The 23,536-nt window shown below is 48.2% G+C and overlaps 1 protein-coding gene and 1 non-coding gene across 4 annotated transcripts in view; both read left to right on the top strand.

Annotated features, from left to right (window-relative positions):
* CYFIP2 (cytoplasmic FMR1 interacting protein 2) overlaps positions 1 to 23,536 on the top strand; it is a 120,969-nt gene that overhangs the window by 24,050 nt on the left and 73,383 nt on the right. Inside the window, exons 4-13 of one of the 3 annotated variants that reach the window (XM_040630371.1) lie at positions 2,405 to 2,482; positions 3,989 to 4,090; positions 7,609 to 7,760; positions 9,475 to 9,598; positions 10,898 to 11,026; positions 13,254 to 13,358; positions 15,410 to 15,501; positions 17,323 to 17,440; positions 19,875 to 19,994; positions 20,529 to 20,654. In XM_040630371.1, the coding sequence (XP_040486305.1) occupies positions 2,405 to 2,482; positions 3,989 to 4,090; positions 7,609 to 7,760; positions 9,475 to 9,598; positions 10,898 to 11,026; positions 13,254 to 13,358; positions 15,410 to 15,501; positions 17,323 to 17,440; positions 19,875 to 19,994; positions 20,529 to 20,654 (1,146 nt within the window). Of the gene's footprint in view, positions 1 to 2,404; positions 2,483 to 3,988; positions 4,091 to 7,608; positions 7,761 to 9,474; positions 9,599 to 10,897; positions 11,027 to 13,253; positions 13,359 to 15,409; positions 15,502 to 15,698; positions 15,889 to 15,912; positions 17,441 to 19,874; positions 19,995 to 20,528; positions 20,655 to 23,536 lie in introns of those variants that run through there. The other 2 variants (XM_040630369.1, XM_040630370.1) reach the window with 2 other exon arrangements.
* On the top strand, positions 21,627 to 21,733 carry LOC121102811. Its single transcript, XR_005834927.1, has one exon. It is a non-coding gene; the product is annotated as a U6 spliceosomal RNA (small nuclear RNA).

Below are 23,536 nucleotides of genomic sequence, written 5' to 3'. Positions count from 1 at the left end.
CTTGCAAAGGGATCATTATGTCCATTTTAGAGATGAGAAAACTGAGACCTGGAGAAGTGAACAAGCAAGTTGCTTGTGATCCCACAACTAGTAAATCACAGGGTTGAACCTGGAATCCAGGCTTTTGATTCCCAGGCCTGATCTCTTTCTACTCAACTCTGCTGTCCCACGTAGTTAAAATTTTATCTGTCAGAGAGGAGGTGGGGAGGGCATACCAGATGGTGGAACCAGCAGGAGCAGAGGCACAGAGACAAAGCTCTCAGAGACTTCCTGGGCTCGGGTGTCTCTGTGCACACACATATATGGTGTCTCTTTCTGTGTCCAAATTCCCTTTCCTGAGCTGCACACTGGAATTGCCTCGAGAGCATTAAAAAATACCAGGGCCTGGGCCCCAACCCCGGGAATAAGGATTCAGTTCTGGTGGGGCATGGCCTGGGCATCAGGAGTGAGCCGGTGATCGAGGCCAACTCTACATGAGAAAACGGTGACATTTTCAAGGTAAAAGGTAAGCCCAAGCAGAGCCAGGACCAGGACTTAAGTCTCCTGAGGCCCCACTTAGGGCTCTTCCCGCCACACCGTCCTGACCTCTGTCCTCTAGAGGTACAACAGATCTGTTTGATGGGCACCCAACTCTCCATAGGGCAGAGTCTACACCGTTCTTGTTTGCCGCCCTGTTCACAGCACACAGCACAGAGCCTGGGACCTCGAGTGCTCAGTAAACCATTCATTGAGTGAAAGTTGGCATCTTCCCCCCGCTGGTAGGCTGTGCGGTGCTGACAGGTAGACGCACGTTCCCTACCGTACTGTCACTTGCCTTTTCTGACCTCTGTTCTGAAGCAGGAGCAGCAGGAGACCCCCAGGCTTCATCCTGTTCTCTCTGGTCTCAAGGACAACATGTTATTGATTTTCAAAGTGCTCCAAATTAAGAATTGAAAGTATGACTCATCATTGACATTTGCTGTTGAAAACAAAACTATAAGAAGTAATAAATTCCAAATTAAATCTGATCTCACGCTAAGGAGATATTATGAAATAGATGTGATACTTGGAATAAAAAAATTAGTAAAGGTTCACTTTTATATCAGTGCAGACATTTACAAGAGAGATGGTCTAGTGATACCATTTTTTGGTTGCTTTTTTGTAAACTTCATATGGTATCAAATTCACCATTTAAAGGGTACAGTTCAGTGTTTTTTAGTATATTTACAATGTCATATAAACATCACTGCCATTTTATTTCTCTCACCACAAAAAGAAACCCCAAGCCCATTAGCAGTCACCCCCAATTCCTGTCTCTCCTCATCCCCCAGCAAACACTAATCTGCTTTCTGTATCTGGATCTGTCCATTGCGAGCATCTTCCTGAAGTGAATCAGGTAGCCTTTTGGGACTGGCAGAAGATTTTCCGACTTGATCCATGTTCTGGCACGTACCAGCACTTCCCTTCCCTTCACCGACAAATGCGGCTGCTCTGTGTGGCTGCGTTGTGTTGTGTCTGCCCACCCCTCGGTTAATGGCCATTTGGGCAGTTTCCACGTCTTGGGGTCAGGACAGCGCTGCTGCGAACAAGGGTGCACATTTCTGTGCGGACGTGTGTTTTCATCCGTCTTGGATGAATATACCTAGGCGCGGAATTGCTGGGTCACGTGGTAACTCTGTGTTTCACTTTTTGAGAAACTGCCAGACTATCTTTTTCCTAGTAATACTCTTACTTCCCTTTACGGACCACCTAGAGTGTGGTGTGTGTGTGTGTGTGTGAGAGAAGGAGAGATTTAATTTTCATAAAACTCTCGGAGGTTGTCCTTGTCATTATCATTAAAAAGGTACTAAATGGAGAATTTTAAGTTAAGTGATTTCTTGAAGATCAAAGGACTAAGAAGTGGTGAGGCTGGGATTTGAGCCCAGATATTTAGAACCTGAGTTTAGGGCACTTAGCCCTTGGCGAGCTGAGGTGAATCATCCCTCTATTTTTCAGATCCATTTGCCGTGCTGTTGTTGGTTTTGCCATCTGCTGTCTATTATTTTTAAAAATTGAACTTCATCATTTTCTGGCTTCTGAAATAGTAGCATGGGCTCCTATGAAAGGGCAAACATCGTACTCTGTAATATGAGAAGTGAAAACCCCTGTTCGTCCAGCCCCACAGGGAGCTTCGGAGGCTCACTGAAGCCAGGGCTTCTCAAACTTAATTGTGTAGCTGGGAATATGAGTCACCTGGGAGTAAATGCAGGTTCTGCTTCCATAGGCCCACGGAGAGGCCTATGAGTCTGCATTTCTCATCAGCTTCCCAGGTCGCGCTGATGCTGCTGGCCCGAAGGCCACTGTGAGTCACGAGGCTCCGGGAGGCCGTGAAGAAGCCTTCTGGCACCAGCGTCGTTTCCCCCACTGAGTGTGTTTTGCGTTTCAGAATGAAATGCTGGAGGAAGGACATGAGTACGCGGTCATGCTGTACACCTGGCGCAGCTGTTCCCGGGCCATCCCGCAGGTGAGCCTGTCCTGGCTGGGTGGCTCTCCCGGCCCGCCACGTCACCCCCAGCCAGAGCGCCGAGCTTTTCCAGGTGGCAGGGAGCGAGGCAGGAGGTCAAGGGTGCTTGACCAAGACATGTGGAGTGCTTCCCATAATACCGATGACAACTTAAGAAAATATTTGTTCAATTTATTTCAAAAGCAGTACGTACTGCTTGTACGACACCCAAACCGCTGCCCAAGGTAGAAAGTAAAAAGCAAGACATCCCCACCTCCTCACCCCCACCCCCCAAACCCACCTCCCACCAAAGCATAATCACTCCGGATACTTTGCTGCACGTTCCTCTGGATTTTTTCCTTTCAATATCATGACTATTCCTACGAATATTACTTATAAATTATTTATTTATATTCATAAATGCATATTGTATATATTTATATTTATATTGTTCTGCCACTTGCTTTTTTCCACTTAATTCCTTTTTCGTAACTTCTTTGCGTTGACTCATGCAGATATTATATTTACCATAATTATCATCATCGTATAATTCATGGGTCCCCCTTATAACAAAATTAGCAAACCACAGGTATGCAAAGTAAACAGAAACTCTTCCTCTCTCTTCCCCCTAACCTTAGCCCCCAGAGGTAACTACTTATTAACAGTTTGCTTTGAACTCTTCCAGATTTTCTATGCCTCTCTTATATACGGACACACAAACACACTCACAGTTTTGTTTCGTGTTTTGTTTAACAAAAATGGGATTCAGTAACCCTTCATGCCCTGCAAGTTTTTCACCTGTCAGTTGATGGTAGCAGTGTCTGATGTCACTTCACAGAGATCCGTCTCATCCCTTCTAGCGGCTTTATGATGATACTGTATGAATATATCGTATTTTATCCATTTAATCATCGACTGGTGGGTATTTACCTTATTGCTACCATTTTAAGAATTTCTAAGCAACAGTGTGAAGAATGTCCTCATGCTTATTCGTCGCTCACTGTTCAGTTTCACCCGACCGGTTAGCAGTCTTGGGTGTGCAGGCTATGAAAACATCCACCATGTGATTTCTGATGTGTTGAAAACCACTGGGCAGAGAAAATGGGTTTCTGGATGGGGCCAAGCATGGCCAAGGGGCCTCATGCCGTGTGCATGCAGAGCAATGGCTGGAACATTTTCCTCTGCTTCGATGCTGGTGGGGCCCCACTGAGTAGGAGTGGGGGAAAGGCTGACAGAGGGAGACCTTGCAGATCAAGGCAGGGCACCGAACAGATCGAAGGGGAGGAGGGTTCTGATCTCAGAACCAGCTGGTTTCTTTCCTGCAGCCAGTGTCTGGGTAGCAGTTCTGCTCCTGGTCAGACCTGTCAGACAGGGCTACCCCAGCCCCCGCTCGCTGGGGTGACCACCACATTTATCATTAAAGCGAGGTGCCTTCGAGAGTGCAAAAGGGCCCTAGCAATAAGACAACAGATGTGAACCAGAACTGCCTGGGCAAAGGAGGACGTGTGATCTGCCCTCTCCTTGCAGGTGAAATGCAATGAGCAGCCCAACCGGGTCGAGATCTATGAGAAGACAGTGGAGGTGCTGGAGCCAGAGGTCACCAAGCTCATGAAGTTCATGTACTTTCAGGTGAGGGGTAAGGGCGGGTCTGAATCAGGGGACTCGAGAGGCCCCACTCTGCCGGCTACTGGGGTTTGGAATTTTGACCCAGCTTACTTATCCACTGAGCAAATACTTCTCGTGGTCCCCTGACATGCCCCTTGGTGAGCAAAACACAAGCCTCCCTCTCTCCACGTGATTCACATCCTAGTGAGCACGTGAGTGTGTTTCGGGAAGGGGGAGAGACTGACGGTAAACAATACATACTCCTCTTCAGGGTGTTGTAGGTGCTGTGAGTAAAATAAAATTTAAAAATCGTAAGTCTGGGGTGGAGGGTGTCTGTAAGCTGGTGCAGCTTTAGGGATGGCCTTGGCGCTGAAGTCTGTATGTAACAATCATCTGGCCTGTGATGATCGGAGGAAGAGGGTTTCAGTGGAAGGAACTGCAAAGGCCAAGGTCCTGAGGCCTGAAGGGGCATGGAGTGCCTAAGAAATACCAGGAAGCCAGGGGGGCTGCAGTGAGTAGGGACGGCTGACGGAAGGCGACCTGGGGGAGGTGGACAGGACCTGAGCTTCAGGGCAATGTAGGCCTGGAAGCAGGACATGAAAAGAGTATGTGGATTTCACTCCAGCAGCATAGAAGCCACTGGAGGTTCTTTGTGACGTGTTCTGGTTTGAGGTTTTACAGCAACATTCTGGCTGCTGTGTGGGAAACGGACGGGAGGTGGGGACAGTTACAGATGCAGAAGGTGGGAGGGGAGAAGAGTGACAGCAGGGAGGCCAGCTGGGAAGCCAGGAAGAGAAATCACTTTCAGGAGGAAAACAGAAAAGAGAGCCGTGCAGCCTCCACGAATGGAAGGCAAGAGTGCAAGCTGCTGAAACAGAGAGGGCAAAGGGAGGTTAATGCAGACATGTTGGATGCTGTGCAGGAATGCAGGTTGAAGCCTTCGAGGCCAGTCTGTACCCTGCGGCGGGAGTCATGGCACACACTCCATGCCCTCCACACGTTCCACCGAAGAGCTGAGAGTCACGAATAGCCTTGCCAGCACTGGCCGATGTCCACCCCGCTCCCAGCTCTGCCCAGGCCTCTGGGGGGTGGGACTGGCAATGTCTGGGGAAGGTGCAAATGCGTGCAGCCCAGGGCAGGAGGGCTGGCTTCCGAGGCAGAGAAACTCAAGCTTCTGCACACTGTCCCTGTGTGCCTCTGAGTTCTATAACATCTGACACCACCGGTTCTCTCACCTTGGAAATCATGGCTCAACTCAGGTGTGTGGTGAGGATAAAGGAGGTCTGTGTGTGAAGAGCCAAGCGGAGCCCTGGTTACAGAGTAGGTGGAACAAATGGCAGCCACTGTGACTGGCATCATGGCCCCGCCCTCAGGAGCCAGGTCTCTTCCGGAAGGCAGGTCCGAGAGAGAAGAACTACCCAGAGGCTGATTGAGTGCTAAACGAAGGGCCTTACGACAACGTATTTAGAGAAGGGAGGGTCTGGAGTAATCTAGAACCATGCTGTTCCACACAGTAGCCATTAGCCATAGGAGACTATCCATGTGAAAACTGCGTCAGTGGCTGCCGTATTGGACAGTGCAGTTATGGAACATTTCCATCATTGCAAAAAGTTGCATTGGACTTGGACTCTGGAAGGAGAAAGTGTGGCTTGTCTGGGCTTTTAAGGAGGGGACTGACTGACTGGGGCGGTGTATCCCACGTCCATGGAGTGAAGTTCACATACGAGGAGTGCTTTCTCTCCTCCCCTCTCTTCTTCCTCCACCTCCTCCTCTCTCTGTATCTCTCTCTGAATTGCTGCTTTAGCCTATTTTTGTTATTAGTCAGCTGCTTTTTTTGGTAACAGATTTTTTGAGATCTAATTCACATACTATACACGTTATCCATTTAAATTGGACAGTTCAACGGTTTTTATTAGTATATTCACAGAGTTGTGCGCCCATCACCACAGTTAGTCGTAGAACATTCTCACACTCCAGGAGAAATCCCATACCTTTTAGCTAACACCCCATCACACCCCCTCCTTCACCCTCCCGCTCTCGGTAACCACGAAGCTGTCTCTTGTCTCCATAGATCTGCCTCTTCTGGACATTGCATATAAATGAGATCTCATAATATGTGATCTTTGGTGACAGACTTCTTTCACTTAACATACGGTTTTCAAGATCCATCCATGTCGTAGCATGTACCAAAATATATGACCAAATACTAATCTACTATATTTATTTAAGTATTTATTTTTAGACATTTAGGTTATATCCACTTTGGGACTATTATGAACAAGGCTGCTATGAATATTTACGGATACATTTTGGGGTAGACCTATTTTCATTTCTCTTAACTATTCTCCCTGCTTCTACCTTTGCCCCTACAGTTGATTCTCACCACAACAGCCACTGTGACCCTTTTAAAATACAATTCAGACCATGTTATCTTTGGCTCACTCAGTATAGAAACCTGAGCCCTGGGGGCGCCTGGGTGGCTCAGTTGTTAAGCGTCTGCCTTTGGCTCAGGGTGTGATCCCGGAGTCCTGTTATCGAGCCCCGCATCAAGCTCCTCTGCTGGAAGCCTGCTTCTTCCTCTCCCACTCCCCCTGCTTGTGTTCCCTCTCTCGCTGGCTGTCTCTCTCTCTGTCAAATAAATAAAATCTTTAAAAAAAAAAAAAAGAAAGGAAAGAAAAGAAACCTGAGCCCTCACAAAGGCCTGTGAGAGCGGGTGGCCTCGGTCCCTCTCTGCCTCCAGTTTCTTCCTTCTGCTCACTTCACTTCAACACTGGCCTCTTGCTCATCCTTCAAACGTGTCAGGGACACTCCTGCCTCAGGGCCTTTGCACTGGCCCCTCATCCTGTCCCGAATACACTTCCCTTAGTTATCCCTGCCTTTCTCCTTCTCTTCTTTCAAACTCTTTTCCTAAAAGTCACCTCTGGATGATTTCTTCTCTCATCTTCCTACTTAAAATGAACAGCTCCCCCTGCCCTCCCTATCCCCCTTTCCTGCTTTATTTTTCGCCACGGTGCATATCACATTCTAATATAGAACGTTTGTTTTGTTTTCTGCCTTCCCTCATAATAAAATAAGCACCTTAGGGCAGAAATTTTTTTTTTCCTGTTTTGTTCTCTACTTTCCTCCAGTACCTAGAATGGTTCCTGGCGTGTAGTAGATGCTCAATAAATACTATTAATTGGATGCATTAGCCCCTCTCTCTGAATGCCTGTCTCACTCTTGGTCCCTACCCTACTCTTGCCCTGACATTGCCCTAGATGCTGGGATACAAAAAATGAATAAGACATAATGCTTCTCAGCAAAGGCATGGTGAATGAATTCATAGGTTTGCCTCATTGGGCGGTAGGTTCCAGGCTCCCCTCTCAAAATGAGCTCTGCATTTAGGGATTCCTCTAGGAAAGATCTCCTGGCCGATCTTTCTCTAAATGTCCACACTCTGACCAGAGCCCCAGGGGAGGGGGTCTTGATCCTGCTCTCCCCGGAGAGCACGGTGAGCCAGCTCCTGGGCTGCCTGTCCTTATCTGCCGCCCCTCCGCCTGCAGCGCAAGGCCATCGAGCGGTTCTGCAGTGAGGTGAAGCGGCTCTGCCATGCTGAGCGGAGGAAGGACTTTGTCTCCGAGGCCTACCTTCTGACCCTGGGCAAGTTCATCAACATGTTCGCGGTCTTGGATGAGCTGAAGAATATGAACCCCCCGCCTTCCTGCGGAGCTGGCCTAGGGGAGGCAGAGGATAGAGCCCTCCTGCCAGGCTCCGCCTCCAGAACCAAACTGGCCATTCCCCAACACAGCAGGGGTGGGCCTGTGTCTGTTTTTGCAGTTTGAGGAAGAAGATGCAGAGCTGAGTCTTTGGAAAACTGGGTCTTTGTAGGTGTTCTGTCTCAAGATAGGGTCAGAGCCTCATTTTCCCCAACCTGTAGTAGTTTCCCATGCCGTATGGGACCAGGGAAATATTCCTAAGATGGTCACACCAGTCATTTCCCACGAGATTCAGAAAGCCAATTCAAACGATTTATATAGAAGGAACTGGATTGGCTCCCAGAACTGGAAAGTTTCAGTATATCTGGATCCAGATACTCAGATGATGTTGGTCTGGTTCCCTCAACCTCTCGGCTCAACTTTCCCTGATAGCAGCTTCGTTCTCAGGCGGGCCTGTGCCCTGTGCCGGTCGCCAGCAGCTGTAAGCTTCCCTCTGACTAGCTTCAAAGGAAAGAAAAGGGTGCTTCTTTCAAATACTTTTGCAAAAGTCCCGTGGAAGATTGTCATTGCTCTGGCTTGGGTAGTGTGTGGACCCCTCCCTCAGTTACTGCTGGGAGTGGGGGCTCCAATCAGACAACTGCCAGTCAGTTGGCAGGTCAGTGTCAGCTGAGAGAAGGACTGAGAGTGGGTCAGGGATCGTCCCTCTCCAGAAATTAGGACAGAGCCATCCAGAAGGTGGCAGAGAGCATTCGAAAGCAACAGATATCGCTCCTGTACGTTGCTGAGGCTCAGAAAAGCTCTGCAGTGTCTGGAGATGATATATCTTGGGAAGGATTTTCTGTGTCACTGATGAAGAGGGCCCCTCCTCCTTGAATCCCATCTTCCTGGGCCTCCAGGTTAACTGGAGAAAGCAGGCAACAGACCAATTCCCAGCATTTTCTCCTCCCGAGGGAACTATGTACCCTGGGGGTGTGCGCCTGCAGGCAGAGCCCCATCTCCAGCCTGGTGCGGAAATGGCAGATTCCATAGACAACTCGTGCCATAATATCTCCCACGTCTGCCCCCTTCCCCCAGTTTTGACCACTCCTTGCATCGTGGTCACAAGTGACATGCTCTGCAGAGCAGCTAGGGTCATGAGCAAGGCGGGTATCTTGCCTGTGCTCTCACAGTCGGCGTGACACAGGCCACACCACCACCAGGTTAGGCTGGAACAGCCCAGGGTGCCCTGTGTGTGTTCCCCATGCCCATCATCCCTTCACCTGCAACCCTGTTATAGGTGCAGTAGGCCTTTGTTTTCATGCAGTGCTTTGCTTTAGAAACCTGGAGGTTTTCTGTAAATAACATAATCCATGCAAAACCAACGCACCCTGCCTGGGATTCTCCTCCATGACCGCTGTGTGGTTTCAGGGCAGGTCAGGCACGGCACAACGATGCTCATTTCACTCTGTCTTGCCACCTCTGACTGGTTGATAGGATGCTAGCTGCCCTTAAACTTGCTGGATTTGACCTTCCGTGTATTCTTGCCTCTTATTTGTAGGTGCCCTTATTATAAGGTGTACATGGCCCCAAACGGAATGACTGCAGAATACACTCTCCTTTGATATTAGAGTCACCTGTGATATTCAGAGCTCCTTAACTTCAGGGGGCGGTGGAAGTGTGGGTTAGGTGGGAGCGGGAGCCCGCGAGGCCCGGCTTGGGTGGGTTATGCTTGAGCATTCCTCTCTGCGATGCCCTGTACAGGGCGGCACAGTTCCTGAGGAAGATGGCGGACCCCCAGTCTATCCAGGAGTCACAGAACCTTTCCATGTTCCTGGCCAACCACAACAGGATCACCCAGGTGATGGTAGATTCCTTGTTCGTCTTGGCCTGGGGTCCCAGGACATGAGCAGGGGCCTGACAATTGAGGGACCATGAGCAGGGGTGCTCAGTCCAGATTGGACATCCCCACTTTCCTACTCATGAATTAGCAGACTTAAGTCCCCCCTCCCAACCACACATGACCATTTTACCCTCTGCGGATTTTATTCCCTGAAAGCCTTCTCAGCCCTCATGCTGCCCACACGTCAGTGAGGATTGAAAGCCTGGGTTCTGGAGTTTGACAGCCTTGTTTTCTAATCCTGGACTCTCCACTGACCCCTTGTGAGACCTTGAGCAAGGTCTAAGCCTCAGTTTCCTCATCTGTGAAGTGGCACTATTGTTTTGAGAATATGAGAACCCATCTCCTAGGACTGTTGTGAGAAATGAGACACCATATCAAAAGCCCTTAGTGAGCAGAGCCTGACAAGTGGTAAGAGTGTAAGCCACCGTAGCTATGGTTATGGCCACCACGTTGCCGGGCACTCCCATCAGCTATGGCTCGCGCGCTCTGACTCCCCTGTCAGGTCAGCCTACACAGGCACCAGCGAGAATGTGGGCAGGACCCTAGCTGAGAGGTGCCCTCCATCTTGGAAATATTTTCAGGCCCAAACCTCTCTAGGGGAGCTGCTGGCTTCACTGGGCCCTTCCTACTCCTGGTTAACTGCACAAGGCTGTCAGTGTTGACATGTTTTTCCCGAGACTCAGCCCCACGTCTCAGTCCCAGGCTGTCTGTGGAGAGCACTAGCTGTGCCTCCCACGGCACCTCCCACAGGAGCCCAGGTTGTCCCTTTGGAGAGAAAGGGCCTGAGGTGGAGACCTCAGACTCTCCTCTGATGGGAAATGCTTCGGTACCACTGTGTCCTGCAGGAGGGGCACGCCTGCTGGTCCCGCCCTCCTCCCCTGGCCTGGGTCTTTCTGTCATCGTCTGAGATGTCATGGCTAAGTCTACACCCTCAAAACTAAGCCTAGATTACCACAGGCCTGTTGCTGTGAGGCTGAACTGCTTTTCAGCTCAGCCCAAGAAAGTCCTTTCTAACTGTCAGAATTGCCAGGAAATAAAATGGAGGGCTCCAGGAGAGGGGTGGCCTTCCTGCCGTGGGAGGTTGACAGGAACTCTGACCATCCACCGTGGGGACTTTGAGGAGGAGATGCAGGCTCCCTCCAGCCGGGATGGTCGGGGGGGGGGAGGGGGCTGTGCCCTGTCACTGCCAACCAGCTGTGGGCCTTCTGGGGGGTGGAGCAGGAGAGGGGCTAACCAGGGGCGGGCGCTGCTGTTCAGTGTCTCCATCAGCAACTGGAAGTGATCCCAGGCTATGAGGAGCTGCTGGCAGACATAGTGAACATCTGCGTGGATTACTACGAGAACAAGATGTACTTGACCCCCAGCGAGAAGCACATGCTCCTCAAGGTACAGCCGCACTCACGCGCCTGGGCCTGGCCTTGCCCCTCCGCCTCCTTAGTGGAAATCATTAAAAAAAAAAAAAAAAAGTTTATTTTTTCTTATTTAAACACTGATACAGATCTTCCTGGACATAATTTTTTGTAACCTGTTTTTTTTTTTTTTTTCATTTAATATGTCATAGACGCCTTTCCGGATGCCATTAAGGACATTTCTGCAATGTAGTTTTTAATGACTGCTGAGGGTCTCATGGCACGTGGACATTGTAATGAAACAAATCCTCTGTCATTGGATGCTGGTTTGCTACACTGCACTGAACGTTCTTATAGCACGACTTTTGTGTCCACACTCTTGCCAAGTCAAACATCCTAGAGGAAAAAGTTGCTGATTCAAAGGGAAAGCAAAATCTTCAAGCTTTTGCTGTATTTTGCCTAAATGGTCACATTTGTTCCAATGGTTTGCATGTTTAAATTATCAAGTAATATTTATTGTAGAAAATCTGGAACATACAGAAAAGCACAAAAAATTTTTTTCTCACAATCTTTCCCTCTGGAGGTAACATTTTTAGCAGTTTGATGTATTTCCTTGTAATTTTTCTGTGCTTACACATTTTCAGCATATGCAATCTGCATAAATTATGTGTGTGTGTAATTTTTATCCCATTTTGTTAAACGTAGCGGGAATATTATGCAGCCACTAAATAATGCGGCATGGATGCCCTTGCATTTCGATGACCGTTCCTCTGCCCCTGGCTGCTCGGGTTGTTCCTGATTTCTCTCGACAGCAGTAGCCCTGAGATGAGCAGCCTTGTGCATGTTCTTTGGACACTCTGCATAGCCCCTTTTGAGTGTTTCTTCTCCAGAGCCTCCCCTTTTGATTTTCTCCTGGTCGTTTTATTTTCCCTCCTCTCCTCCATGCCACCCTCACTACTGTAAGAATCCCAGCCCTGTTGGGGTTCCCTTCTTTCTAGTCCCATAGCACCTCAGCTCAGTGACTTGTTCACTCCATCTTCCTCTGTACCGTCAGAAATCCAGAAGCCTAGTGGTCTCTCTCACCCCCTTGCTGTGCCTGGGCAGGTCCCATAGGGCTGCCCAGAGCGGCTGCTGCCACACACCAGGTCACCAAATTCCAGCCCACCAAGCACTCCGAGGGCTGCCCACAGATTTTCTCTCACTGGCCTTTAAGCCTTCCGCACCTCTGCTTCCCAGCCTCCTTGCTCTCAGCTCTCCACCTGGCTGTTCCCTGGTTCTGCAGTTTGTGTTCGTGAGCTCAGACGCTACCAGGGGCACCTCTCACCTAAGCGGGGAGAGTCTCGTGCACGTCCTGCAGAGCACGGGGACAGAATGGAACTAAGGGGGATGTGACCTTCCCGGTCCTCTAGTCCAGGCCCTTACATGTCAGGTGTGACTTCCCCACAGTCACTGCAGCTGTGAGCCAAGGGAAGCTGCTCTCAGCCCAGCCGTTCAGGCCCCTGCCGGCTTTGCTGTACATTTGACAAAAGGAGCAAAACATGTCAGCATTCGAGAAGCTATTAAATGGACTGGCATATCAAGAGTCAGCCTGGTAACCAGCTTGTAGGGCATTGTCAGGCAAAAATGCGTTCTGAATGAAGTCACCAGTGGCTCCCTGGGCATCCGTGCATTGTTTCAGCTTCCTTGGGGAAAGAAGGGACTACTTTCATGTTCATTCAACACCGAGCGGGTATTCCCAAGTCCCTGTGATGTGCTAGACCCCAGGGATGCCGCGAGAAGCAGCGCACAGCCCTTTCTCGCAGGAAGCATATAAATGTGTTGATGTTGTGGTCAGATCTGCCTTCAGAGCCTGTCTCTGCTATTAGCTGTGTGACCGTAGCAGGCTGGCTAACCTCTCTGTGTCTCTAATTCCTCATCTGTAGAAAAAGGTCATTGTGTAAACTTGATTCATAAGATTGTTATGAGAAGAGGAAAATACCCAGGAAAGCCCTACGCACAGACTTGGGCCATAGTATGGACTCAGCAAGCAGCCACCATAATAACCTACTGTAGGAGCGGCCTGAATTCCTTCACAGAAATCAAATTTTACTTGAAATTAGATTTATGTCTCCTTTCTTGAATTGAAGACCTGTGGGTTTTGGGACAGGTGTCCCTACAGGACATGCGTGTGTGTGTGTACAGACCTCCTTTTTTAGTTTTGTTTTTTTTAAAGCTTTTCCAGTGGTTGTGATGGGCTTCTGTGCTCTGTCCCCTTCTTGCTCTAGGTAATGGGTTTTGGTCTCTACCTGATGGATGGAAACGTCAGTAACATTTACAAACTGGATGCCAAGAAGAGAATCAACCTCAGCAAAATTGATAAGTTCTTTAAGGTCAGCGCCTGAGGGTGGGGCCGGGCCGCGGGGCATCTCTCTGGGAAAAGGGAAGAAATCAGCCGCAAGCCGTGGTGTTGTTGATGGAGCTGCAGCTGTAAAGACCCCAGAGGAGGATAGAATGACAGGGCGTCCAGCTGCCCTCCGTAGAAGGTGCTACACTGTCCAAGGCTGCCCCATTCACGTCAGACGTGCTCCCGAGACTCAGGATTCCGCTGAGAGGCCTCACGGTTTTTTCTGCATATTGCCTTTTCTCTTTCCTGAAATCCCTTGCTATCTAAAGAAAGAGGTGCGTCCCAGAAGACAGCGCCTGCATTAATTTTCCATATAAATCAGGGCTCACAGAAGCAGGAGGATTAGAGACTGGATTTTAAATGGGATCACATTTGCAAAGTCACAGACTCTCCTGGTTTCCTGGGGCTCCCTCAGCTCGCCCCTGCCTCTGAGCACAAGGCCTCATCATGGTCCATTATACACTCAGACCTTTGCGGTGCCTCAGACGTTTGATCTTCTGGCCTCAAACTTTTAAACATAAAACCTTGGGGTTAAACGAAGCCTTTGAGGGTTTCATGAAGGGACTTCCTGCTTTGGAATTGAATTCCATGGGGCCGGTTTATACTAGCGTTGGGCACTCCAGACATGGAGCGGAGCCTCAGAGGTCAGATATGGAAAAACCAGGCTTACCAGTGGGCCTGGATCCCACTGACTCTTCCAGGTTAAGGGGGAAATAAATCACCAAAAGGCATTTTGGTGGCTTTGCATCTTTTCAAGTGGGGAACTTTCACTCTTCTCTGGAGCTGCCCCAAATGAAAACAGGGCTCATCTCAGGGGACCTGGCAAAATCCGCCCCTGCCCTCAGATGAGATTGGGGTGCAGTTGAGGAATACAACTTTGCCATAGTCGGGCCAGGGTTTTAGTCTGGCTCTGCCTCTTGATAGCTGGAAAACTCTGGGAAAATCACTAAACCTTTCTGAAGTGGCATTTCCTAGCCTGAAAAATGTGAACGCTAAGGGTATCTACTTTCTAGGGTTCCCTTGAGGATTCAGTGGGAAGGACATAGGTAAGTCAGAGCCCTGGATTATAGTCCTGGCTCCTTGACTTCTAGCTGGGTAGACTTTGTGTGAAAATCCCTTGGGCTGTCTAAACCTCAGTTTTTTCATCTGTGAAATGGGGATGATAATAGTATTGACCTCACAAAGTATTTGTATGGACTGAGATACTGTTTTTTGTTTAATAGACTATTTTTTAGAGCAGTTTAGGTTCACAGCAGAATTGAGCAGCAAGGGCAGAGTTTTCCCATTTACCCCCAGCCCCCTGCCATGCACAGCTTCCCCCACTATCAAAATCCACCAGAGTGATGCATTCTCTACAATCAGCAAACCTCCACTGACACATCATTGTCACCCAAAGTCCATAGCTTACACTAAGAATCACTCTTGGCGTTGAACATTCTATGTGTTTTGACAAATGCAGAATGACATGTATCCATCACTGTCCTAAGAATCTTCAGGTTTTGAAGTGTTTGACATGGTGCCTACTGCCTAGAAGCCAGCAGTCCGCCCCTGCCTCCTCCGTATTTGTCCTGGTCTTCATTTAGGACTTGGCTGCTCTTTAGTGTTTGGTGTTAGGGTTTCAGTTGTAGAGTTTTTCAGGAAGGCCACACCCAGCCAGTGGCGTCCAGGTATCCCCTCCTAGTCCAGAGTTCACAGCGGCAAGGATCCACGAATCCCAGGGAAGTTAGAGCAGAAAGAACCCTGCCCTGGAGGGCAGGCCGTCTGGTCCTCCGCCTTCATCCATTCTGCGTGCTGTGTTACCTTGGCCAAGTCACTTTCCCTCTGGGCTCAGTTGATGAAACATGGGTTGGCTGGAGGCAAGGGAGAACCTGCACACTGTTTGGGACTCTCTTTAGTTCCAAGGTGACCTGGTAGTACGAGAAGAAGCAGAACCTCGGGGTCGGCCCAAAGGTACACAGAGGCCCGCTTTCCCCAGCGGAAGGCAGCTGCCCGGCTCTTCCCTCAGCATCTCACGCCTTGTGTTTGCTTCCTTTGCAGCAGCTGCAAGTGGTGCCCCTTTTCGGCGACATGCAGATAGAGCTGGCCAGATACATTAAGACCAGTGCTCACTATGAAGAGAACAAGTCCAAGTGAGTGCCTGCCATAATGTCTCTTGGCTCCCGCGAGGACGCCCAGCCCGGGCAGGGGGCCGAGGGGCCACTTCAGCCCCTCCTCCCTCCCCAGAGCCCTGGGCAGGTGGATTCCATTGCAACACTGGCACCCAGCTGGCCGGAAGGGAACAGCGGAGGGTGCTCTGAACCCTTTTGTATCTGCCCTTTGCCACCAGGGTTCAAAAGTGCTCAGAGCACAGCCACGCCCCTTCTCTGTCCCGGCGCTGACCCGTGCTGCCCACAGTGGGACAGCAGCAGCCCTCCTTCCCTGGAGAAGGGGGAGGACTGGCTGGCCCTCAGTGGTCGGGTGGAGCAAGATGGCATTCTTCAGCACCTTGATTCTCTCCTCAGATTTGTGTCCGTGCAGTAAGTATGTCATTGAGTATAAGGTTTGGACAGTTGCACCTGTGAAGTGAGTCGATAGCCTTGCCTTAGATTGCTTTACAAGCCACCATTCTAGGTCATCTGTGCTAGGACCTGGGGTGTCAGTGACTCAGTGACAGGTGGGTGACATCCAGCTGCGGCCTTGGCCACTCCTTTGATCTCTGGGGTTGTTAGTAAGGTTCCTTCTGTCTGCATCTTTCCCAAAGCTGAATGAATATGACCTTTCCCTACAGAGAGGGGCTGACTGTCCTTTAGTCTAAAGTGAGGGCTGGTGCCTGAAAAATAGGTAAACGGAGTGTCCTTGAACCCCACCAGCCTTGAGCCCCTGTGAGGGAGTTTCACCAAGGAAGCTGGTTTCGTCTCTTATAACCTGTGGCTGCTAGCATGTGAGGAGATTTTCTAGGAAGAGCATGGAACTGAGAATGCTGAGCTCCTCTCCTCACACTTCCTGCGTGCAATCTTGACCACCTGAAGCTGGGTGGGAGTGGCAATGTGGCCACAGCGGGGTGTCAGAGGTTTGAGTGATCGTGTCCCTGTCCCTGCACAAGTAAGCCAAAAGAAAAGTCATGCCCAAGTGTAAGTGTGAGGAGGTCTATCGCCAGTCCAAGTATTCTTATGAGAGCCACTTCAAGGAGATCCTTTTGAGATATTAAATTTTTCCCAAAATGTGTATCCGCCTTGTCCGGTCCCCATGCTTAGTCTGTCTCCTGGGTCACCCAGCACCAGATGACAGAAGGGGGTCAAGGGGGCTGTCTTTTTTCTCTTGGGGAACGAGAGTGAAGATTTTGATTCATTGATTTCCTCTCCATTTTAGGATGGTTTTCCCAATGATATCTTTCCAAAGAGTTGAGGAGAAAGGAGAGGGGCAAGGGGAACAAGAAGGGAGTGGGGAGAGGGAGAGGGAGTAAGCGAGAACATGCCAGCAATACCTCTCAGAACACATGTTATCCGTCACCGTGGTATCCTTTCATGTGGCCTGCTCACTGTTGAAAAAGAGGCAGGGTCCCTGTAGGTTTTCCCAGTCCCACCATAACAGCCCCACCAGAGCCAGCTTCAACCTCAGAATGTCAGTGCTGACAGTCAGTAGGCAGGCTCGGGGAGGTCGCCCACCTTGCCTTTTCTTTGCTCGGTTTCCAGCTCTTTGTAGCCCTAGAGAGGCTCCTCACTCATATACCTGGTAAGTACGGTGGACACAAGGTACCTGGAAAAGCCTGGGATTGGGTCTCAGAGGAGGAAGAGTATTCCGCTCAGCCTGCGGCAGGCTCTCTCGCTGGTGACTGGGACACTTCTTGGGTCCACCCAGGGGAGCCGGCCACGTGTGGCTGAGCCCCAGGACCAACTAGTGAGTGGAAGGAGCCTATGCCGCTGAGGCACGTCAGGCCGGGACCTGCTCCAACCCTGTGGTTTTCTGCCCAGGTGGACGTGTACCCAGAGCAGCATCAGCCCCCAGTACAACATCTGCGAGCAGATGGTTCAGATCCGGGACGACCACATCCGCTTCATCTCCGAGCTCGCTCGCTACAGCAACAGCGAGGTAAGCTCCCTCTGGCTGCGGGGACGGGGCCCGCGGGGGCTCAGGGTGCGACAGGGCGACGACCAGCTGGGAAGGAAATGACCCTGGGGATGATGGAGAGCAGGAGCCGAAGCAGTACACATCGGAGGCAGGAGGGCAGAGGGGCCAGGAGCGTGGATTTTAGAGCCAGACAGAACTGGATTTGATTCTGGTTCAGCCACTGACCTTCACAAGTTATTCACAATCTCTGTGCCTCCGTTTCCTCCTCTGTAAAATGTGGGTAATAGTATCTGGAAAGATTCATTGAGAGGATTAAACAGTCGGGTGCATGGAAAATGCATCCTGCCCAGCAGATAACAGTGGCCCAGTCAGGGTTCGTCTGCACAAGATCCCAGCCATTTCCACCCTGGATGGCGAGAGAGACAGTTCTGAACACTCAGGCTCAAAGCTGCGCAATAATAAATTATCGTTGTAACACATCAGAAAATGCCATTAGGGACAGAAGAAGGCCATAAAATCTCTGGTAATCCCGCCAATTACATTTTTACTGGTGTTACTTTTTTTTTTTTTATGGAAATATAGTCAATGCACAAACCTCAGAAAAAATACAAATATGCAAAGGAAGGAAATCAATCATGTAAAATTCTACCAAGCAGAAGCAGCTGTGATTAATATTTGGGTTTATACCTCCTCGTGGACTCTTCCCATATATACCCTTCTAGTAAATGTCTATGTTGGTTTGATAATCACAGGTCCCTGATTTGAACCTGAATGACTCTGCACTATCCCACGTTTGCTCACTGGTTCCACCACATGGCTGGCAGCCATAGCACACATGCTTTCCAAACCCAGCCTCTGAAAATGTCCTTGATCAAAGGGCAGCATATTTGAAATGAGGACAGTCAGACAAGTGCGCGCAGTGTGGTCATTAAACAAGTGGCCCATATTCTTAGGAGGGCTCCTGGAAGACATGGACCAAGGTCAAGCCCCAACCTTTAGCTTTCTTAACCATATTTACAATCATCTGGACTAAAGCTATGGAAATAATTTCAGAGCCGGGGCCTCATCCTTGTCAAGTTTTGGTGTGATCTCAGAGTGAACCTGGCTTCATGTTGTCTTTTAAGTTGTACATTTTACACATGTCTACACAGACAATTCTTGTTACTTGCAGTAATTATATTCTGTAAAGTGGGCATGAACACTGGATCAGCAATGAACCATTGCTCCTCGAGGAAGTACAGAGTAAAGTTCCTGTGAACCTCTGGTCACAGTGTTTTCATAGGCCGATCAATGTATAACCTTGTTTTCTGTGTGTTTCTATTTAAAGACACAGTATGTAATAAAAATTGTTGATTCATTGACATTAACTCGCACGCAGCAGCACTATAACTTAACGTCCAAACAAAGCTTATCTAAGGCACCTGCTTTTCCCCTAAGACACATCCTAGCCTTCTTGCAGTTAGGATCACTACACAGAACTTTAGTACCCCAGTTGGGGCCATTTTAAATAGTGAAATCACCAGTAAAAAGTACAAAAATATGGAAAATGTGGCATTAAATTAACCATGACAAGGACTCGTATACAGCAAGATTTCTGAAACAAGAAGGCAGAGATTCACCACGTTCAACCTCAGCTGGGACATGACTCAGATTTGTTACCACTCTGCACATACCTGCGAATGACCAGTAACGGGACTGCAAGTACTGACTGGGAGATTAGAAATAAATTTTAGGGAGTAGGAAAATTCACAAATACAGAACCCACAAATAATGAGGACTGACTCGATATGTATATACAGACATGTGCGTACATACGTGTATGCACCCATACGTATATGTGCACATGCACGTGCGTGCATGTGTGCACGTGTATCTGACTGCACATGCGTACATCCACATTGCCTTACGGAATAAGACACATTCAAATAGATGCTTGTCTTCAGTGCTTTTCAGCTGGTGAGTCATCTAATTAATGAGTTGGGAAATTAATTTAGTGACTTATGATTAACATTTTGTATGAAATAGAATAGACAGAGGAATTCTCATGTGTTAAGAGTAAAGTTGCTTCATGAGAAGTATTGGTTCATATATATATATATAGGTTGGAATATGTGTGTGTGTATATATATATATATATATAATCTCTATGCAGGTATGTGTTCCCAAGTCACTGTGATGTGCACTTCCTACTGTAATTTGCATTTAAAAAATTTGAAAGCCACAGCTCTGCAATATAGCAGGGTAGTTGTGAGTGAGGCTATGACGTCACACCGCCTGAGTTTAAACCCTCAACCATTTACAAGCCATGTGGCCTTCAACAAAAAGCTTGTCTGAACCTCAGTTTATCTATCAGTGGGGTATAATGATAGCACCTCCTTTGTATTATTCTTGGGGGAATCAGCGTCTGAAAGTGCCAGGCGCATACATGCTGAGGGTGACGACCCGTGTTCCCCAGGTGGTGACAGGCTCCGGGCTGGACAGCCAGAAGTCAGACGAGGAATACCGCGAGCTCTTTGACCTGGCCCTGCGGGGCCTGCAGCTTTTATCCAAGTGGAGCGCCCACGTCATGGAGGTGGTAGGTGTCCCAAACGCAGAGGGCTTGCTCCTCCCCGGGCCCCTCCAGCCTGACCTCTGTTCACACGGACTCTTGTCTGCTTCTGCCTCTCCCCAGCACTCTTCTTGTAGCAGCCTTATTGAGATATAATTCGCACACCGTACCATTCACTCATTAGAAATATAGATTCATTGGTTTTTAGTATATTTGCAGAATTGTGCAACCACAGTCAACTTTAGAGTCCTTTTATCAATTCCAAAGAGACCCTGTACAATCAACCCCCATTCCCAAGCCCCGCAGCCCTAAGCAATCTGTCTTCTGTCTCTATAGATTTCCCTATTCTGGATGTTTCCCATAAGGAGAATCATATACTACGTGGCTCTTTGTGTCTGACTTCTTTTATGTCATGACTTTGAGGACCGTGATCCATGTCGGAGCATGAATCAGAACTTCATTCCCTCTTATGACTGAGTCATACTCCCCTGCACGGACACACCACATTTGGTTTTTCCCTTCATCTGCTGATGGACCTTTGGGTTTTTCCTCTCTCCCCAGTACTCCTGGAAGCTGGTTCACCCCACAGACAAGTTCTGCAACAAGGACTGCCCTGGCACGGCAGAGGAGTATGAGAGAGCCACGCGCTACAACTACACCAGCGAGGAGAAGTTTGCCTTCGTCGAGGTGGGTTCTCACTCCCTGCCTCCCCTCCCCCTCGCCCACCCCGCCCGTCCGCCCCAGAGGCTGGTGCTTGGTGTTGATCCCGATGGTTCCAGGATTGCTTCTAAGCAAGATGGCAGCCATGGGCCTCCTGTGTGCATACACTTCCCTGTCCTTCTCCTCCCGCCTGAATTCATCTCTGTCAAAAGTTACCCTTCAAGGGTGCCTGAGTGTTGCAGTCGGTTAAGCAGCCCGCTCTTGGTTCCGGCTCAGGTCGTGATCTCTGGGTGGGGGGATCGAGCCCTGCGTCAGGCTCCATGCTCAGCACAGAGTCTACTTGAGAGTCTCTCTCCCTGCCCCTCTGTCCCTCCTGCTCGTGCTCTCTTTCTCTTTCTAAAATAAGTAAATAAATCTTAAAAAAAAGTTACCATTCAAAAATGATTAGAAACTCATTCTGTTCCTAAGAATCCAGGGGAAAGCATTCACTCCAGTAGAAAAATGGGCAAAAGGAAACCAACAGCAGACACAAGGACAAATAAATGGCTAAAAGAGATAAGAAACATGCCCAAGCTGATGAATGATCAAAGAACTACAGATGGAAGCCAGGATGAGATGAGTTGTCAGATGTTGGACCCCTAGGATTTAGTGTCTCATTTTCTTACCTTTTCTGTCTTATTGTCCATCACTTATTTTTGTTCTGCTTTATGGGATATTTCCTGAAGTTCGACTGTCTACTCTATTAGTATTTTTTATTGTGTCTATTATATTTTTAATGTCCAGAAGCTCCATCTTGTTCTCTGAATGTTCCTCTTAGAAGACCCCGTTCTTGGGCCATGCGTGCGATACCTTCATGAAGATAGTATAGTATTTTTATTATCTTTATTGAGGTATAATTTATGTTCAATAAACTGTATCCACTTGAAGTGTATAGTGCCAAGAGTTTTGACCGTTGTATAGGCACCTATGAAACCACAAAGATTAGATACAGAACATTCCGTGCTCCCTTCGGCAGTATGTGTACTAAAATTGGAACAGTACAGAGAAGGTTGGTGTGGACCCACTGCAGGGATGACACACAAATTCACGAACCATTCCCTTTAAAAAAAAAAAAAAAGATGCAGAACATTTCCATCTCCCCTTAAAGACTTTGTGCCATTTACAATCTGTCCATCCTTGGACCTGATCACTTTTTTTTGGTCACCATAGATTTGTTGGTATTTTTTATCAGTTTGTACTGTTGGTATTTTTTTGGTGTTTGGCTTCTTTTACTCACCATCATAACTTTGAGTTTTATCCCCATTGTTCTGTGTATCAGTAGTTTGTTTCTTTTTATTGTTGAGTATTAGTCCATTGTATGGATATATACTATAATTTGCTTACCCATTCCACTGTTCCAGCTTTGGGCCAGTATGAATAAAGTTGCTTTAAAGATTTCAGTGTAAGTCTTAGTGTAGATACAGGTTTTTATTTCTCTTGGAATGGTCATATTGTAGGTGAATGCTTAGCTTTTTAAGAACTGCCAAATGGTTTTCCACAGTGGATGTACCATTTTATATTCCCGCCAACCGTATAGGAGAGTCCTATTGCTCCACACCCTCACAGTCTTTGATACTGTCAATTTTATTAATTTTAGTCATTCTAATGGCTGTTTAGTGACATCTCATTGAGATTTTAATTTGCATTTCCCTGAAGACTGGTGATATTGGGCATCTTTTCAAGTGCTTATCGGCCATTCATGTATCTTCCTTTGTGAAATCCTGTCTTCTGAAATCTTTTGCCCATTTTTTTAAATTGGGTTTCTGTCTTCTTCATATTGAATTGTGAGAATTCTTTATATGTTGTAGATGCAAGTTCCTAGTCATGTATATGTTGTAAATATTTTTTCTAATTGGTGACTTTGCCTTTTCATTTTCTTAGGGGTACCTTTTGAAGAACAACTGTTTTTAATTTTGATAAAGTCCAACTTACCAATTATTTTATGGTTTGTGATTTTCATATTCCAGCTAAGAAATCTCTGCCTAGCCCAGAGTTGCAAAGATTTTCCCTTAGGTGAAACATATCTGCACACTCTGCTGTGTTTGGAATTATTCTGAAACATCTCCATTATCTCTTCCTTCTTTTGTCTCATTATTTCCTAGTTACGTCTCTAGCCAGGAGCCCAGATGCTTTTGTGATGTAATGTTCCTTTAAGACTTCTGTCACATTATTTCTCTACACTAAAGCTTCTCTCCAGCAAAACCACTCTATTTGTTGGTTCTAATGAAAATCCTCACTGCCTGAACTTTGTCCTCACCATTTCTTCTAACCTCGGATGTTCTATTTATTACTTTAAGGTTTAGAGGAAGAAAAAATCTTAGCATGTAAACTCATTCATTGCTTTATTCATTCCTTTTCAACAAAAATGTTCTGATGGCTCACTACAGGCCCAGGTGGCGTGCACAGGGCGTGCGCAGCATTGCTGGGCCTGGCCCCTGCAGCACTTACAGCCCGGGGCAGAGCGTGGAAGTCCAGCACACCATGATGACATGTTGTCATGTCATCAGACCTGACATATCATGTCAGGAGTCTGATACGGCTTGTGCTGTCCCCTCTGAATTCTGAATCACTCTAGATATTAGCACTTGTGGCTGATAGGGACCAAAGGATCAGGCTCGTTGCTGGTGAAGCTAGACTAGGGATGTGACTTCCACCCAAGGCCACCCAAGACTTCTCATTCCTCCTCCACCCCATGAAACTTACCTACTGGGAAACTGACAAAGCAGCTGCAGAAACACATGCCTCTCTTGCTCGGAATGGGGAGGGAAGGGTGATTGCACAGAAAAGAGAGGAACCCCGCAGAGAAGGCGCATACGCCAAGGCGGGTCAGGATACACTCATCGCAAATACCTGTCTCCCCGTCTCTGTAG

Source organism: Ursus maritimus, unplaced genomic scaffold, assembly GCF_017311325.1.
Source record: "Ursus maritimus isolate PB19 unplaced genomic scaffold, ASM1731132v1 scaffold_15, whole genome shotgun sequence".
In the NCBI taxonomy this organism is placed as follows: domain Eukaryota; kingdom Metazoa; phylum Chordata; class Mammalia; order Carnivora; family Ursidae; genus Ursus; species Ursus maritimus.
Note: the sequence above shows the minus strand (reverse complement) of the source record. Positions and strands in the feature narration are given on the sequence as shown.